General features: G+C 44.8%; 1 protein-coding gene across 1 annotated transcript; it reads right to left on the bottom strand.

Moving 5' to 3' along the window:
* Positions 1-1,036: 1,036 nt before the first annotated feature.
* LOC126037425 (E3 ubiquitin-protein ligase RBBP6-like) lies at positions 1,037-18,839 on the bottom strand. Its single transcript, XM_049797724.1, has 11 exons — positions 18,786-18,839; positions 17,863-17,925; positions 15,405-15,482; positions 12,949-13,037; positions 12,733-12,829; positions 11,747-11,886; positions 10,664-10,833; positions 9,784-9,874; positions 5,963-6,038; positions 2,343-2,491; positions 1,037-1,070 (listed from the first exon to the last, which is right to left on the bottom strand). The coding sequence occupies exons 1-11, from the start codon at positions 18,837-18,839 to the stop codon at positions 1,037-1,039; spliced, it is 1,041 nt and encodes a 346-aa protein (XP_049653681.1).
* Positions 18,840-20,029: the final 1,190 nt, after the last annotated feature.

Here is a 20,029-nt window from a genome sequence, read left to right as displayed (position 1 = left end):
ATCGGCACCCCTCTCTTCTGTCCCATCATCTCTCTGGCCTGTTCCCTGCCCTGAACCTGAACCCCACCCCCCCGGCCCAGGACCCCCGAAATCCTCTCGGGCCCCTGCCATCCCCAGCATCCCCCCCCAGTGGGACCCCCATGTCCCCAGCACCGTCACAGCCCCCAGTGTCCTCATTCCCCGCCATGACGCAGGTGCCCTCCCCTCCCGCCATGACACGGTGTCCTTGTCCCCCCCAAATGTCCTTGGGTCCCCTCCTGCCCCCCAACGGTGTCCCCCAGGACATGGAGTCCCCTGTGCCCCTCCGGCCATGGTGGCACTGTCCCCATGTCCCCACAGCCACAGCGTCCCCATGCCGGCATTGTCCGCAGGGCATGCTGTCCCCCATGTCCCCATCCCCAGGGTGGTGTCCCTTGCCCTGGGGTAGGGTGTCCCCAGGCTGTCCCCGTGCCCAGGCTGTCCCCAGGGTGTCCCCCCCCAGTGTCTCCGTGTCCCCAGGTGGGGGAGATCAGCTTGCTCTTCCCTAGGGGGGGTGGGCTCTTGGTGGCAGCGCATGGCACTGGTGGCCCTGCAGGACGTGGGTGCTGCGGGGGCGGTCCCATGGGTGCTGGGGGGACATGGGAGGGTCCTATGGGTGCTGGGGGGACCTCTGAGGGGGTGCTACGGGTGCTGGGGGGGGACCCTACGTGCCAGGAAGGGGGCCTGGGGTGGTGCCGTGGGTGCTGAGCGGGTCTTATGGGAGATGGGGGGGGGTCCCCAGGGTACTGAGAGGGCTAAAGGAGGGACCCATGGGGGCGGGGCGGGGGTTGGGGCACCTCTCCCTTGGGGGTGCAGTTTGGGGGGGATGGGGGTACTGAGGGGGTGATGGAGGGTGTGGCTGGGGGGCGTGGCTTCAAGGGGTGTGGCTTCCCGGGTCCCCCCTCGAATATAGGCACTCCTCCGGGGTGCACCCCCCCCCAGGAATGGGAGTCGTGCTGCTGCTGCTGGTAAAGGGTGGGGGGGGCAGGGGCCTGCGGGGCGCTGCACCTCCACTGCCTCACCTGCCGACACGGGCCGTCATGCGCGTGTGCCTGGGGGGGCAGTGAGTTTGGGGGTACGCCAAAACTGACACCCTCCACCCGAATCCCCAAACCTGCCCCTGGACCCCCCCCCAAACCGCAACTTACCCCTTGGGGACCCCCAGATCCTGATCCCCCCGCCCAGGCACCCCCAAACCAGCCCCGGGACCCTTACCCCGCCCCCTCCATCCCCTTAGGGACTCTGAAATCACCCTTAGAGCCCCTCCCCTCCCCCTCGGGTGCCCCAAAACCCTCTTAAGGAACCCCAATATCCCCTCAGAACCCCGCAACATTCCCTTAAGGGTCCCCCAATATCCCCAATACCCCCTTAGGGACCCCCAAAGCTCCCTTAGTGCCCCACCCTAGCACGCCCCAATATCCTCTCTTGGGACCCTCAAACCCTCTTAGGGACCCCAAACCCCCTTAGGCTCCCCAAAACCCTCTTAGGACCCCCAATGCCACCCATGGGGACACCAAAACTCCCTTAAAAGCCCCTTATATCTCCCTGGGACACCTCAATACCCTCTTAACGTCCCCTGTATTCCTCTGGGCCACCCCAAAACCCCTTCAGGGTCCCCAAACCCCTGCTTAGGGCCCTCCAGGACCCCCCTGGAGACACCAACACTCCCCCCGAAAATATGCTCTCACATGGGGGGGGCCCTGGACCCCTTGGGGATCCCCTCTATCCCCTTGGGACACCCCAAAACTCCCTTGGAGACCCCCAAAATATGTCATGCCCCAAAGGGCAGACACTATGTAAATAATTTCTGGGAAATAACATGAATATGTATGACAATTCCGGAAAATGTAATGAGAATACCTGTATATTAGAACAATAGAATCTTTGCTTGCTGTAGGTAGCGGTACGCCCGTTAGAAACTATCCCCCGTGCATCCAGCGCTGCAATAAAGAATGCCTACTTACTAAAACTCCAAACCTGAGTCTTACAGAGTTGCTTTGACTGGCTTTTTACGGTAACACTAGTACCCCCTTGGGGTCCCTCAGTACCCCAATGGGGACCCGAAAACCCCCTTCTGACGTGCCCCTCCCAGGAGCTGCGTTCCCATGGGGGGGCCCTCCTGGACCCCTTTCAGGTTTTCCCCTTCTACACCATCGGTCACCTCCTCTTTGGGGAGCTGCCAGGGAACCCGGGCATCCGGGGGGGAACCAGGAATTCCGGGGGACACCCAGGAGTTCGGGGCTGTGTCCTTGGGTGGGGGGACTCTTTGGCTTCTGGGAGAACCCAGGCGCCCCCCAGCACCCCCCCCCCCCCCCCCGCACAACCTGCGGCCGCTGAAGCCGCCCGGACTCAAACTTCCCGGCTGCGTCGCCCCCGTATGACGTCCTTTCTGCTCGCCCGCCCGCCCACCGTCCGACCAACAGGCGCCCGCGCGGCCGCTCTGCACCGCCGGAGGCCGCGTCTCGATGGTGCCCTGGAGGTGCAGAGAGGGGGCGGGAGGGGGAGAAGCAGCCGCGGGGTGGCATTAGCATAAATTTGCATGGCTCCTCCCCCAGCCGCAGGGCACCCCGGCGGACCCAGGCGTCCGGACAAGCAGCTCAGAGTTTCTTGACCGGGGAGGTGGGGCAGGCTTCCGCCCCTCTTGCTCCCAGGATGATCCCAGTCTCACCCAGCATGATTCCAGTTGCCAGCAGCGTAGTCCCAGTTGCTCCCAGTATGAGCCCAGTCTTGCCCCGCATGATCCCAGTTGCTCCCAGGTACCCCAGCATGGTCCCAGGTGCCCCCCAACACAGTCCCACTTGCTCCCAGTTGACCCAGTATGGTCACAGTTGCCCCCAGCAGGCTCAGAGTCACTCCCAGTACAATTCCAGTCACTCCCAATATGATCCCAGTTGCCCCCGCTGTGATCCCAGTTGCTCTCAGTTGCCCCCAGCATGGGCCCACTTGCTCCCAGTGTGATCCCAGTTGCACCCCAGCATCGTCGCAGTTACTCCCAGTTGCTCCCAGCATATCCCACTTGCCCCCAGTGCTCTGCCTGGCCATGGGGCCCCTATAGAGCGACAGAGCCTGGGGCAGGGGCAGGGCAGGGGGGCATTCTCTAGGGCCCCTACAGGGTGCCTACAGGGTGCCTACAGGGCCTGATGGACCCCCCCTCCCCAGCTCTCCCCAGGGCAGCAACTGGTTTCCCTGGAAAGGCTTCGAGTTCTCCGTCCCCTTCACCGAGATGAAGCTGCGGCCGCAGCGCGACCGAGGGGACCCAGGTGTCCGGGGGGGTCCCAGGTGTCCGGGGGGGTCTGCTGGCAAATGACAACAGCTTTCCAAACAAACTGGAACAAGGTTGAAATGTGACAGCTTCGTATTGAACGTTATTCTAAAATAGTCAGGACCAGCTCTGAAGACTGGCTCTCTGTTTGGGGCCACATCCTACCTTTTACAATACAAAAACAAGGCCACTTGGCACAGGAAAAAAACATACCTCTTGGCAGCACCTCCCCACATTGCATCAGTTCAAAAGATTTAAAGTCCTACCTGTCTTTTCAAAATGAAACCCCTTGATATGTTATTTTTTGTACGTGTTAGCTACCAGCAAGCTTCTACTGGTACCTTTTTTCTGTCACTAGCCTCTTCTCTGCTCATGTTCAGCTATCACTGGAAATCTCATCACGTTGGATAGTTTACTGAAAATTTATTGTAACCAAAAAGGGACATAACAGGGCTGTGATGGATTCTGCAAAGCATTTTGCTGCTGCTATTTTATAACAGGTACCGCCTTCTTCTGCCAGGCAAGTAAAACAAAAGTCAGCTGTGAAATTTTTTGCAGTATACCCCACCCAAACTAATTAACAATGGTTTAAAATAACATGCCCCAGCAAAACCTTTCATGATACATGGCCACAACTCACAATTCTCTACAAAATGTTCACTTCTATAAAGCTCTGATGTAAAACTCAAATAATCAAGCAGCAATATTTTAAGTGCAGCACAGGGTCTTCCATGTCACTATTTGCAACGCTTGAATTCATTTACATTTTAACAAAATGTAATACCGATGACTTAGGAATTAAGTCATTTTTTTAATATCCGTCATTCTATGTAGTGACAGATTTCATGTTTTGCTTATCTTTATCTTTGCTCTCCTTCGATTTTTCCTTCTTGTGTTTGTGGTTTTGGCTCTTCTCCAATGCCGTTTCGCTTCCAATGTGTTTCTTATGCTTCTTGTGCTTCTTGTGCTGCCGCTTCTCTTTTTCCTTTGTCTTTTTCTTGCTGTCTTGACTCTCTCCTGAGCTGGCACTGCTGCTGTGGCTTCGAGGCTGACTCTCAGGAGGCCTTTGACTACAGCAAACACTGGGACGGCTTTGACCTCTGCTTGCTTCAGGCTGGTCAACTGCAGCAGGTGCTGCTGTATCCTCCTTCACCTTATCAGCAGACTTTTCTTTCGGGTCTTTTGGATTTTTTCCTGCAGCTCCCTCATCTTTTGCAGATACATTACTCTCACTGTCATTTTCATTGTGGTCTTCCTTTGCCTTTTCCTCCTTGGCTGCTCTGGTTTCTGGGTGATCTTTTGTCACTTTGGGGTGAACTTTCTGCGGGGTACCAAGAACCTGCTCACCCTTTTGAGAGGAAGATGTTTCAACACTGCCTGTCTTGGGCAACTCCTCCTTCACTTTTTTCGCAGGAGGTTCCATTCCAGGAGATTTTTCACGAAATGAAGGAAATCCTTCATTCTCATCTCCTTTTCTTCTCTTCTGGGGTTTTCAATGTTTATTTCCTTTGCCACCTCCCTGTGGATATTCCACTTCCTTCTCTTTTGATTTGGTAGGATCTTTGATGACAGGGCGCGCTCTTCCAGACGATTTTTCAGGGGAATTTCCAGCTCTATTACCAGGTGACCTTGACCTAGAACAATAGTTACGACTCTTCCCTTTGCTTCTTCTTGGATGCGGCCGCGATGGCGAGTAGGAATGCAAATGGGAACGACAAAATGATCGAGAGTGGGAGCGAGAGGGGGAAGAAGCTGATCTTGACTTGGAGTAGGTATAGAAACTTCTAGAGTAAGACGAAGCACTATAAGGAGGCTTGGACCTTAAAAAAAACACAACACACACACACACAAGTTAATTCAAAACAGTCACTCTCCCCAGTTTTTTCCTCCCAGATTTGGTTTGAGGATTTTTGACTCTCCATACACTTATGTTCTTTCAGCTGCTGACATAATGCTACTGCCAGCTGAAGAACTTAATAGCATGTAAAAGTTTCTGCTCACAAGACAGAACAGCTGTTGCTTTGTTAGTGGAAAAACAGAGAGGAAGGCTAAGTCTGTTTCCACTCACTTCTACCACATGAACTACCATACCTATTGGCTGATTTAAGGTGGTGTATAGTGGCCTCTACTGCTATGTGAATGCACACTTTTTTCCACTACTCTGCAACTACATGCAGCGCAAATCATTTTTGTTGCAGTAGGATGCAGAAAGAGCAAGTCTTAACGGCTACAGTGCAGTATCAAACATCAGGAAAACACGGTTTGGCCTGTAGACAGTAAAGCTCCATTTTAAAATGCCAGCTTAGTCTCTTTAACTTCACTACTTCTTTGGCAATTTGTACAGGATGCAAAATACTTGTACTGCAGTCTTACAATCAACACTTCTAGCCCAATGTCCTAGCAACATCTTGCACATACCTCTAGCTCTAACCAAGGATAGTGACAGCGCTTCAAGAAAAAGTCGTATCTAAAGGCTTCTAAACTCAGCCTCGAGTAATATGACTCAATGCCATTACTCTAGGAAAGCTACTGACAGCATTACTAAGAGACAGCTATTCAGACTCCTGCCCAAGTGATTTGGGGGATAGAAAACATCAGCTGCCCTGAGTTTTTTCTTCACAAGTTTTTCTTGTTTTTCATTTAACAATGCCAACAAAATTCTAGTGAAAGCCACCAGTTTGCAGTCCAGCTTAAAATCTCTCCGTGTATCCACAGGAGAGAGACAAACGAGGAAATGGAGACAATTTCTCTCACATATCTCCTCCCATGTGCTTTGAGGTAATGGTTACAATCATGAAATCGACAGGGAACCAAATTGTTCCCTGACATTGTGTAATTCCTGTTGAATTAAAAAGAAGACAATAAGGTTTACATACCAATCGGGAATGGGGAAGGGACACATTGTGATTGACTAGATAAGGAAGGAAAAGCCAATGGACCAGATAAGGGGATTAACTCTACGGTGACTACATTCCTCCACATCAAAAGACACTCCACAGACACTCTCCTTTGAGAAGATTGACCGAATCTACCCATTAACAAACCTGTGAAGAAAGCAGCAGTGAAACAAGGCGGAGATTTGCAAGAAAGGGGTGCATGAACTGTATAAAAGGAATGTAACTATAACAGAAAGTTGTGAGCCCTTGGTGGAGCGTGGACTCCCCGGCCGCCCAGCGCTGCTTGCTTGCTATTCTGAATAAATATATGAATTTTATATAGAATTGGCTCTGTTGGTTTATAACAATCAGAACAGGGAGATGCAGAAAATCCGGCTACTACACCTATTCAGTTCCTAGCCTCCTCACGGCTCTCAGGAGGTGAAGGATGTCATTGCAGAGAAGCTTCAGGAAAAGAGACCCCTCTTCCTTAACAACTGCTGCCCCATTATCACTATCAGTCAACTGTCATCTCTGCCATATTTGAGCTAGTAACCTACATATGAAACTCCTATCCCTGCTAATCCCTTGAATCATCCAATCCATCCAATGAGAGAGAGGTGTAGTGGAACTCCCCCTGATTCTTCCAGACAACCTGCTTCTCCATTACAGACGTGTAAACCAATTACCTGGAAAAGGAATGCCTACGCTCCTTTGGAATCTTTTTACGTTCCATCAATTCCTTAGCAAAATCACCGGCAAACTCATCGCGTTTGGACTTTTTCTTTCCCCTGTTAAAATAAGTTTGACCTTTATTACAAAAAGGCACCAAGAAACAAAACATGGCCTATATGAGAAAATATAGACTGCATGCAAATGCAAAAGGGGAACATCCTATTTCAGCAAAAACGGTTTAGCATTCCTACAAGTTTTAGGGAAAGTTTTAGAATGACATTTGTCTTGGTTTAGTTTTGCATGTTTACCATCTGCAACAAAAAAGTATACTGGAAAAAACACTGTCATTTTTGCTTACGTCAGGTGCACTTGAGTGTAACTGCAGCTCGTTATGCGATCAAAATACAAAAATGAAGCCCCACGCAGCTTCACTGAGCCAAATACTTACTCCTCTTTAAGACTCCGTTGTTCTCTGTAAAACTCCTCCCTAGAGAAAGGAGATGCTTGTGTCCTTGGGATGGTAAGTGAAGGAGACATGGGTACTGCTCTTGGGACCCAAGCTGATGACGTGTTTGCAGGAGCTGGGGGATATCCTGGAGGGGGGACAGTGCACCCAGCAGATGGAGGCTGGCCAGGTGGAAACTGAGGAGGAAACGGTGGTGGTGGTACCCCCAGTGGAAGAGGAAGTGCATGGCGTGCTGGAGGATACAAGGGAGCTGGAGGCACAGGCACAAAGACTGGTGTTGATTCTGGTAGTGCTGGCGCCTGAGTCCTTTGGCTACACTCACTGTGCAGGTGTCCTCGGTTTGGACCTCTAAAGAAACCCAAAAACATGTGTCACTGTTTGTTACACTCTGCCTGATTTTAAAGGGGAAAGCGAAGGAAGCGGGAGCATCGTGGCGAGCACTTCTTGTTCTCAACTTAAGCATTTTTCTCCCTGCTTTCCGTTCATGGGAGATTACACTTATTTCTTGACCCTCATCCTTGCCTTCCACATCCTCACCCCCAACACTCCCCTCGGTCTTCTCTCCTTACACTCAGCTTTGAAGCTGCAGGTGGAGGCTGACATGCTTAACAGAGACCCCCATCTCCCACGTGCCATGTGCCTCTGCTACTCCTTGAGACACTTCATATTTCGCACTTCTAACCTTCAAAGTCCTGCACAAATATTAACTCATCTTCTCTCAAACTTCTTTTAACCTCTTCCACATACGCTTCCTGTGCTGTTGCCTCATGATGATGTACTTGGCCTGTTCTTGTCCCTGCATTGTTATTTTCTTGCTTACTGAATCTGAGATTTTAAACCATCTGTGGGATGGATCCCGATTTTTGTTTGGATTTATCTTTGAGATTTTATAAAGACTCTGCACCCTTACAGTCTATCTAACATCAAGTATATAAAAAAATGAAGGACTGACTTGGCACAGCAATAATAGATAAAACAGACTCTTCTCTTCCCATCGGAGAGAAAGCAGCTGGGTATTTGAGACGACTAAATTGAAGAAACTCAAAATTGTCCTAAAATAACAGCCTTGACTTTTCCAATGATTTGCTCAATCAGAATCAACTAAGTTGCTCAAAAAAGAATGCTGCAGGCTGGTTTCTATTGGGAAATCAATTTCTTCAGCCTTATACAGCCAGTGAGCAAAAGGGTGGCTTTCCACCTGATCCTTTAATTATATTTGATTTTTAGATGCACTTATGGTTTCCTCAGAAAGCGTTCATTTTTCAGAGTCCTCTTTTCAATTATGCGCTGGACTTTTATTGTAAATAATCTTACTGCAAGCACATACCCCTTTGCTAAAGCCAATTCCAATTAGGCCATTTAAAAATTAATGACCACTTGTATTCTACACAACTATCGGTGCACACTTACTTCATTATGAATCATCTGTTGTAGAACTTATGTGTTACAGCCTCATTTAACAGGTTACAAGTATTAATACATTGCATTTCTGTAGAACACTTACAGTTCCCAGCCTGGTCTGCCATCTGCTGAGCAAATTGTACTGGCTCTTGCTGGATGACCTTTTGGAGCGGAGAGAGGAAAAAGCAAAAAATCCCATTCGGTTTATCTGAAGATCGTTTTTTAAAAGAAATTCTTCTTACAAAATTAAAAGTTACAGTTCCTTACCAGTGGTGAGTGTTGATTGTCCTTGGGGGCCCAGAAGACTTGGTAATGCTGGTTGTCTTAGTACAGGAATCTGACAGCCCTTGTGAATAAATGCAGACAGTTGGCAAATAAGCTCTACTAAAATGCAAGAATCGCTGCAAATGTTGAAACAAAGCTTACCTTCTCTTCCAACAAACTGCTGATTGACAGAGACGAGTATGTAGAAGCTTCAGCAGCAGTCACCAGAGCAGCAGGAGGTGTAAGAGTCACGAGCAGGGGTGGTGGCAGTGGCAGCGGCAGCTGCTGCTGCTGTTGGTGCCAAACCTGCTGACGGTGCCTTTTGCTGTAACCAGCTCCATTTTTGAAGTTGCTCACAGCCTAGAGGCAGAAGAACATTTAGGAAAAGGTAATATGAAACTTCAGCAGATACACGAACAAAAGCCTCCACAGAGTAGAATTACTTGTGTAATTAGCTGTAAATGCTATCGATCCCAAAAGAAATCAACATGCCGATACATGAACACATCACATTAAACACTGATACTAGTGATTGGTAACTCAGAGCGTCTGTATTCAAAGTACTGCCCTGTTAACACAGAATTTGAAAGTGAGTCAATCACCTTAAACAAAAGCGTGACCTGAATTTGCCAGATTGTCTCCAAGGAGCTGTAAGCTTCTGTGATAACAGATAATGTACTGGAAAGGTAAATTTAGCCTTATTCAATTCAACCTTGCTAAGCAGATGTAAATTAATATTTCCTTCCCCTTCAGCTTTTGACAAAGAGCCTATTCTTACAAGCACTTTACGTAAAAGTCATCATGTTACCAGGCGTAGGCACTTGTTGGCCACGAAAGCATCAGGCGAAACACCTGTCTGATGACACTCTGGGCATCTACGTTCCTCAGATTCCAGTAAGGCTGTTCTAATACCTGTGTATAATTAGAATAATCAAAATAGCATTTAGCCAAACTAAGGAAGTTTTGGGCGTTCTAATCAACTATAAAAACACGTATATGATCAACAGGTGAATATGGTCTTGAATGGAGAGCAGGAAGCTATAAAGGTTCAATAGCGTAAAAAATTTCTAGTATGCAGCAAATAACTCTAGAGTTTTGGTATGTCACTCTTGTAACATTTGAAGATGTAGAGTAGGCTGTGTCTTGATGTTTCAGCTAGTCTTCTTCCCACTACATAGTCCAGTGAGAAGTCCCCACCCTCAAGGTTAATGAATAAAACTTGTCTCAAAAAAACAAATAGTAGGTTCAAAAAACCATTACTAGGTTCGAGTTCTGAAGATTTTAACCAACTCTCCCATGGAGAAAAATGGGGATTAAATGACTCTAACTATCCATTTGTTGCAGACCACCATAAATCACCAGAGTTGGCTATATAGTTTTGCATGAGAGAAAGGGCTGTGGGCAAACTAAATGCACTCAATATCCAATACTGCAATCACCTGCACAACCAGCCACTCCTCTCATACTCGTCCTTCCGCATGTAAATTTAACTAAAAAGCTATTTATTTTACTCTTCATTTATTTAACTATTAAAGCTCTCTGCCTTTTTTTCCCTTTATAGGAGAAGAAGCCTTTCCTGTTCAGGGTATACTTAAGTATAAAACAGAAGTGGTAACAAAGTAATTTCGCTACCTCCTCTTTCTGCTTTCAGAAGAGCAGATGTGCTGTTTTGAATTAACAAACATGGGAGTTCACACTTACATTCATCACAGTAACCGTTTCCACAGCAGGGAATAATAGCTGCATCAGTCATTATCTCCTTACAAATGAGACATAAAATGTCATCTGGAATAGGAGCATCTGAGGAGGAAGAGGATGGCTCCTCCAGTAAAAAGGGAGGCTTTTCCTTCTTCGTTCTAGCATAAGCTTCCCTGGAGGAGGGGAAAGGGGAAGGAAAAAGAAACAAATTAAGGGTGGGTAAAGGAAAACTTTTCCAAGCTTTGGATATTATGAAAGGAAGACAGGAGATGGAATTCTTCTCACTCCACATTAGCCTTCTAAAACACAGGCATTTAGTTGAAACTACTTTTCTGTAGCCACCACACCAGAATAGGGAGGGGGGAACAATTTTCCCGCTGCAGAGCTCTCCCATTCAGTGGATCAACAAAGAAATTAGCTCAGATGAGAAAAATCATTTCTTGACAGCTAGAAATCAGGTGAAATGAGTCCCACCTCTCCTCTGCCAGAGGGTAAATGTAAATTTCAGGCGCAGGGTAAACTTAGTCTCCCAGTAATTACATTTTATAAGTGGAAGAAGTCCATGTTACAGCTTCTACGAAAGGAGGTCCACGACAGAAACCCAAAAGTGCTACCAAGTGCATTGGAAAACAGCCACTCTTGTCAGCACACAGCAGTGTTTTCTTAGCTCATAGCAACAGGAAATCTGCAGCCTGTTTCACCAATAAGACCTAATAAAACTCAGAGGGAGGAAATCTCAGCCCAACAGCTATTTGTTCAACTCTGCAAGAAGCCTTTGAAACACAAAGCAGAAGCCAAACGAGCTTCCACAGAGAACGACTCCCACTGTAACCACTACCGAAATCTTTTGCAGAAATACAGGTTCTTAGCATACCACAAGCTGGACCAAGTTCCAGGGGCATGAACGGTACGACCACCCTATTTTAACATTAGAAAGCATCACAGATTTTGAGGTTCAGATACAATGACAACGCTTCCTCCCTCCTCATTACAGATGCAGGTCAACCTCGTTGCACTGCCACTATGACATTTACGCACGGTTTCTCTCGTTCGCTTTTTGGTCGGTCCAGTTAATTCCATACTTACACATTAAGACATGGTATTGCGTATTTTCCAGTTTTTGCCAGCATAACACCCTTCGTATTGGGATCTTTCACCTCCACCAAGAGAGTCCTTGGAATTCCCGTGCTCTTTTTCATTCTGGGCACAGACCCAAAACTTTCATCCTATTGAGACAAGAAATGCAGACATACCGCATCTTAAGACCCACACTTAAAATGACATTTCAGTGATTATTTTAAGCAGCAAGAGCCCTTAATCCTCTCCTTTTACCTAGCGGAAGGGTCGCTCAACTAAAATACTGCTTTTCCTAAATGAATACGCCCAGGATGTTCCAAAGGCTTGAGCAGTGTTTTGAACTCGGTCGACATTCTTTGGCTTACCCTCAGGTTCCTTAAGGGTGAAACAGCCCTTAGCTCACCATCCACTCAGAGAAGAGACACAAACCTGCTCCTCCTCATCCTCCAGAGGGCAATTCAGAGGGAGAGCTTAATTCAGTGCTCTGAATCGCTCACTGGGGAAACTTACATTCACCATCTCTATAGGAAGGCTAAATTCATACCTCACGCATGGACATTCAGTGACTAACTTTAAACGGCATGAAGACGCAACCAGAGGCTTGTCTAATTAAAACACACAAATGTTCAGTAGACGGGGTCAACAGAAACATCTTCTTTTTATACAAAACACTAAAAACTATGAACTGTCACTAAAAAGAGTTAAAACCAGAAACATTCCCAATAACATTGAAATGTACAAAAACACGCATGCAAGTTCACAGAGAAAGATCTATGGACACATTTCATGTCCATGACCTAGAAAAAAGAAAATTTTACATTTCTAATTCCAGGTTTCCCTTGAATTCTGAAGGGCTTTGCAACATTGCCATACAAGCTCTGTATTTCACCCCAAGAGAAACAATGCTTCACGTGAGCATTCATGTACTTGTTACCTAACTGCCAGGGTAAAACAATTAAAAACCAAGTAACACCAGAAGTCCCCCACAATCTTACCCCATTTGTTGGGCAGTTCTTTATGGAATGGCCAGGTTTTCTGCAACGATGGCAAGTATATGATGATGGAGGTGGAGCCAAGGGTTTCTTCATGTAACTACAAGATTTTGGGGAAGAAAAGAACAAGGTGTGCATGTGTCTCTCTTGTTCAACCAAACACCTCTACAGTTTCTTCCATAATCTTCAAAGAACAGATCTGACATTATCAACACTTACTTGGTTGGATCATATTCAGGGCCGGACTGTATCATCATAGCTTTTATTTTATCCTCTTGGGAAGCATTGGCTTCAGCCAGATTGGCAGTCTGTTTAACAGGCAATTATTTGACACGCACATTAGAAACACGTTTAAGCCCACACAGCCAAAGACAACACCGCTCACCCAGTCCTGTAAAGAGCAGCACAACACTACCTGAGGTTGCATGACAACAGCTGCTTATGGACAATACCGTTGTCCTGAAGATGTTCTGGGGAGCCCTTACACCGTTATTACATGGTGTTTGCGTGCGTGTTAACCTACTTGACAAGAGCGCTCTTGGGCACTCAAAACCTTAGGCTCTGTTTGTACCTTACAGAAAGACTTGCGTAACCAATCCAATGGTCTTCCAGGTGGACTGAAGGCATATGTAGACACCATTACACGATCCAGTATTTTTAAGGTGATTTTGAAGCTCCAGCCTCTTTGAAGAAGACATCCACTGTACATTTAATTGAGAAAGATGCATGCAAGTATCCTTATTTACATTTTGCAGCATTAAAGGGACACACAACTTTTTGCTTGCTGAAATGCAGCTTCCCACACAGAAGCATTAAAAGCAAGCAAGCTTTTTATAATCCCTCAGCAAGACAAAAGATACTTGTCACTACAAATTTGACCATCATGGCTGGAGGCAGTCCACACTGCATGTTTCCCCCTCTACTAACTTCTTCACATTAAGTGACTTAACTACAGGAAGCACAACCTGCATTTTTTTTCCAGTTGGCTGTGTCCTTTTCACATACAAATTGTAATAGCAACCTTATGCAGAAATAGGCCTTTCAAATTATTGAAGCCAGCTGTTTTTTCAAAGTAGTATTTGTTCCAATGTTTTCATTTCACTAGTCCAGATCCAAGCAGGATCTAAGGGAGAGGCTCTAAAGGATGTGGACCTTCAAGCACCTAGCATTCAGATCAACCACTCATGGTTCTGTTTTTATATGCGTTCATTCACAAAAGCAACCAGCTAGTTTCAACATTCTATTAAATGGATGTTTCATAGACACCATTGTGTTCTCCACAGATCAACACCTATGAAATCATTTCCTTTAACATTTACAGAAAACTTTACAGATACTTGACTAATTTCTTTGAACCCAAACAGTTTACAAAACACATCCAAAACCCACAACTCATTAGTAGGAATAGACCAAAATTCAAATATGGCATTTCACACGTAGGAATAAGAAACCAGAAAACTCTTAACACATCACCTCCATGCCAAGTCAGCCTGCACTAAAGAGGTTAGAGTAAGTAACAGGTTTGAGCTGCTTTACATTATGTTCCTGTATTTTTCTGGAATATTGAAATTTTCGCAAAAGCTTAAATGTGTACACCACAAGGACACTTCTTCATATTTTAAGAGTAAAATTTGGCATAGGTTTACAGAACCAAGGACATGTTTAGGGACAGCAATAATGGAGACCAAGTTCTTTTGGTGGCTACCTTCCAAACATTATTTTTTTTTCCCCTCCAGATGCACACAATTTAATTTTTTCAGTGAGAGGGGAAAGAAGTGACCAGTGTGAAGAGATTCCTCTTTCTTGGAGATGAAATCCAGCCTTCATTTTCAGAAGAGAGAACTAGCTTCTCTGCACTAGGCCCTGTCCTCTCTAAGCTTTGTAACTTTCAAGACTAGTTATTTCATTGGCGAGCACTATGCCTTTTCACAAAGTGCAGCCAGTAGTGCTTTCCCAGAGGAAGGTACACATTGTTGAGCAAAAAATGCAAGCAGTTCCATAGCAAAACATGGCATTACAGCAGTTCCAGAAGGTCACATCTGCTAATATGCCACATATACGCATCGGTGTATTCCTAGAAACAATCAGGTACACTTTCACACTTGACACAGGCTGCATTCAAACAAATTAGTTTATGTTGTCTACTGTCTATATACTAGTATTTATGAAACTGTGCAGCATTAAAAGAATGGATCTGTAACTTTAATGGCTAGAAATTCAAAAACAGCCATGCAATTGTCCATGTTACAGAAACGATTCTCTTTTGGCTGTTGCACGCTCCCCCCTCCAAATGGCCGTAACTTACAGCCCATTCAATTCCTCTGTAAAAACTGTTAGTTTCCAATGCAAAATTAATGAAACGTATGAGAAATGGTGAACAGCTTCTGAAATGCTGCTTCTCTGTGTCTGGAAGATGCGTAATAGTGCAACATTACGTTGAGGCTGATAAGGTACTCCCCTTCTATCTTCCCAAAGTGGGAACTACTCTTTACAGGCTAGTACCAAAATAGACACACATTTTAAAGCTAAAATTACTACTTTAAATTAATAAAAATTAAATTAAAGTTGTGTTTCCATTACAACAGTTATCCAGCTATAGATCACAGTATAAGATTTTAAAAAACTAGGCAAACACTTTTTTTTTTAAAGAATTTGACAAGACTATATACATATACCTTAGCAAGGTGGGCCAGAGAAAGAGATGCAGGAGACTCATCTATCCGTTCACAAAAAATTAAACACATATTCAAGTTCTAGAGTCAAAACATAGCAATAGTTAACGTCTACTGTAGTCTGAAAGTCTGCACTATATCCTCTGAGTGCCACTGACAGGGGCACTGCCAACCCCGTGTAATTTGTGCTTGCTCAAAACAAAGTCCAAACCTATGGCACCTTAAGAGTGCCTGTGTGGTAAATGAGAAGAAACTAAAATAAGCAAACCCGCACGACATCAACTTACTGCTCCACAGTATCTCAGAGAGAGACCCTTGTCAAAGGCTCACATCTGTCAATTTTCAGCTACAAAGGATTTCAGTTTATTTCAGAAGGAAGCATCACTACAGGAAACTTATTTGCAGTGGAGCTTGTAAATTAATCAGTTAACATCTCATCACTTCTAAATGCACACAGTTATGCTTTTATGAAGGCAGTAGCTGCCTGGCAAAATCAAGCACAGGCATATCGGCCCTCCACCATGAACTCTGCCCCTCCTGTCACGAAATTTAAAAATGCCAAACTCACCATACCCCACAACACCCAAATAAAAACACCAAGCCAGAGCATCAGCCATGAAAGTAAACCACCACTTTGTCTAGAAAAAAACCCGACTGCTCAAATTAGTGAAATAAAGGTGTTTCCCATGACAGAGCAGCCTACAAAAACAGAGAATACTGATGTCTTGTATTTTATTAGACCACAGGCCATACTATCCAAATGAGTTTGGGAAGTGCGAGAATTTAATATTATGCTCCTTACTATCAGAGCCAAACCAATTTTTAATGATGATGAAAACACGGAGTCAGAGCACTGTCCTGTAATTTTTTTCTCCACTGCAACCACACTCCTCCCTCCCACCAACCTCCTGGAACACCCTGCGGGAGTGAAGCCCTCAGGCTACTAGTTTGTAATAGGCTGCAGTGTTTACTGAGAACTAACAGTGAAATGCTGCTTTTCCACAAGTAAACAGGTTAACACTGTTCCTTTTTGTTTCCTTTGTTCCTTTTCCAGAATATGGAATTATATTATGCCACAAGCAGCAGTGAAGCTTACCCTAGCAAAACATGATCAGAAAGACACCTGAATCACTGCTTATTAGGTCTTCAGTTGTTCAAAAATGTAGAATAAAGTGTCACGGCATAAACTGAACAGCTCTCCTCAAGACGTCACTAAACGGATCGGAGGAGAGATTAAAACCCTTCCTTGGAAAAAAGCCCTTGTCCTTTATTACCTAACGTAGTGGAAGAATTCAAGGGAGCAGTTTTAGCAGACTCTGGGGACAAAATATTTACGTGCAAAAGATGTTTCCTCACTCCAGTTACTCATGTCTTCTCTAGATGTTTAGGAAAGCACAGACAACATTACTCTAACACTAACCAAAACGTTCTTGAAAACGTGACTTTGGAGAGGAGCACCCAGATCTGGAACAAGAGACCTTCTTTCCACTGCAATTCTTACCAGAAGATTCAACTCTCCTTCCCTTCACAACATTTGGTACCCACCCACTTCTGTCAAAAGGGAAGTCTGATCAAGTATTTTGAAGCTTCATGCCCCACATGCCACTCTTCTTCACATGTGGAAAAACAGGCCTATGTTCTCTCATGGCAGGCACAACCATTATCACTTTGTGGGTTTTCAGAAGCAAACAAGGAATTAGGAAAGCTCTCTATTGGAGCCTGGCATTAAACAGGCTAGTATTGACCAGTACCTGAAACATAACAGTTCATAGTAGTTCTTGTATTTTTTTAGGAAGCCGTTATTCTATGGCCTGCAGGCAACAGTCTGATTTCTTAAAGGAGATGAAAGCGCTCCTTTCTATGAACAGTTACCAAAAGCAGCAGATAGAAAATTAATGTACTATTTAGGACGTTTGCCCAACGGCCATCTTCCAATGATCCTACATTCTTGTGTCTTTGGTTCTTTCCTTTAAATTTCTACTGAAGTATTTCCTGCCAGTCCCTCCAATCGGTCAAGTAGAAACAACACCTCCATGAAACTTGTACACAAAACTAAGGTAATACTGCAGAAGAATTGGGGAAAAAAACCCAAACCAAAAAAACACCCAAAGTAACCAAATAAAGAAAACCCTCAAAAAACCAGAATCAACAGTCAATGTATCAACTCCCATTTCAGACAGAAGACTAAACAGAAACTCACATAAAGCAAGTGGGAAAGGGGACAGAAAATAGGAGGAAAAGGCTAATCTCACTGCTGGAGTGCTGCATTTAAATTACAGTGGTTTCCTAAAACCCAATAGCTTGGTTAAACTGAAAATTCAGCCAGGAAGGATCACAGCTGTGCTTGACGGTGCTAAACAATGCGCATGACTCTCTGCATTTCTGCAGCCTCTGAGGACTAATAGCAACTAGAGCTCCTTGCAGTTACTGAAATAGGAATACGAAAACAAATAGGACTCACTTTCTTGATTTGCCAGTAGGAACAGTAGGACAGCAGCACAGATTTGGAAGTGTAGAATGACAGCTAACATAAGAGCAAGACAATTAAGAAATAGTCAAAGTATAAGTTTTTGTGCATCCTTTTTAAAAAAAATTCTGGACTGATTTAAACATTGCTGCTTTACTGTTCAACAATAATTGGCAAGCCTTCCCAGTGATTTATTCAGACCACACTAAGATCCAGGTTTCGCTTTGAAATACATGCAGAAAGATGTTTATTTAAAATAACAAAACAAAAAACCCCACACACACTTTAGAACAAGTCCTGAGTTAGCTTTAAGAATAAAACTAGCTGTGCCTCCAACACTAGAAGCACCTGAGGCTGCAGTGCTTTTACTCTGTGTGTGAGAGGCGGGGGGGGGGGGGTGGGCGGAGAGGACTTGTACAGAGAGATGCAAGGCTTCCACCCTCCCTATGGCTACCCACAACCCACATCAGGTACAGTCAGAGCAAACAAGAAGGGAACAGTTTTGCTTTGTCTTCTTTTTAATTAGTTCTAACTAACACTAAGTCTTCCCTCCCACTCCAGGATTTTTCCTTTCTTAAAAAAAAATTTTTTTGGAGACATCTATCTAAGCTTATGGTAAGATGCTACTTAGAAATGTAATACAAAGACACCAGGGAACACACGAGGCTGAAAGAATGGTAACCTTATTGATGAAGATGTGATTTATGTTTATACACAAGCTAGTAAACAAGGAGAAAATTAACTCTTTCCAAGAAATAAAACCCCATCTCAATTAGATCAAATACTATAAACGTGGTTTACATAAATGCGTTACATTAACTGCTAGGGTCAAAGGGCTCACAAGGAGAGGCTTTCATGTCCAAAAAGGAATTTGAACCAGTCAGTGATAGAATTATGGATGTCAGGTTTAGGCTTACTGTTTTTACACCAACGTACAAGAAGTTTTCCACTTTAAGTTCATTGTATACCATTCCACGAGAATCAGAGGCTGTATTCTTCACAGAACACAACCCCAGAGCTCATGAATTTCTAGATTAAGTTACCCAAACAGCTGATCAAGGGATCAGATCCAATGATCCAGGGTTAGTGCAAAGCCTCACACCATTCTAGTGAAGAAAAAGCAGTTAGACTTCAAGATGAAAAATGAAAACCAACAAACAGGAATTTTTACATTATAAGGGCTATTTTGAAAAGCACAGTTACACCTAGCCTTCGACCCAAGTCGCAAATCCAGATCTACACCATTACCGGTTAGGTATGTCCTGGTGTGACTTCTCTCTAGTTTAGCAGCCAAATGTCAGTGTTTTCTAACCTGAAAAAAAATGCTGCCCCTTTTCCAAATGGAAATTCAGAGTGGGGGTATATTAAAGAAAGGCTTAACCTTTGGGAAGTCAAAGCAGCATCCAACCCCGAAGCCACCCAGATGCAGAAAAGTACTGCAGGCAGAAGTTCAGAAAAATGACAGGGATTTTACCCACAAATACACCAGGCTCTAACCTTGTGCCAAAATCAGTACACTGGGGTTTAGATATTTTCATTTGCAGACAAACTATTAAACTAAACTGCTTCATCAGATAGAGTGGAAAGATCAAATGCAGAACTTCCAAATACCACTTTGCGTAGCAACCATATTTAAATCCATGGCAATCTCTTGAAGACGCACATGTACTCAGAGGGGCCCAAATAATATCACTTCAATGATACACTTTTAGGAACAAATACCCAAGCATTTAAGGACATGAAAAGGAAACATTTAGCTGCGCATGACTATCCTCAAAATGTAGGGGATATGTTGGTTTGGGTATTTGTTTGGACCCCCAGGTCAAAAGTAAGAAACAGTACCAAGTTTAACCACAGTGGTTTCTCAGTGGGTTTTGATAACATTTAGAAAACCCATTAGGCAAAAAGAGTATTTTTAAAAAAACCCTAAGTGATATAATGTGGAAATGGCAGAAAATTCACTCCAAACAATTTGGATTGCAAGAAACAAAAAGCACAAAGCAACCTACAAACAAAACAATGTACAAACATACGCATTACTAGCTATACACAGATGCAGAACATGGCACCATGTTCAGTTGTGCAAACCTCGGACCTACACGATCTAAAAGCGATCATACATTACCGGTGCAACACAAAGTCGTACAGGAAATATTCTAGC

The sequence above is a fragment of the Accipiter gentilis genome, unplaced genomic scaffold, assembly GCF_929443795.1.
Source record: "Accipiter gentilis unplaced genomic scaffold, bAccGen1.1, whole genome shotgun sequence".
In the NCBI taxonomy this organism is placed as follows: domain Eukaryota; kingdom Metazoa; phylum Chordata; class Aves; order Accipitriformes; family Accipitridae; genus Astur; species Astur gentilis.
Note: the sequence above shows the minus strand (reverse complement) of the source record. Positions and strands in the feature narration are given on the sequence as shown.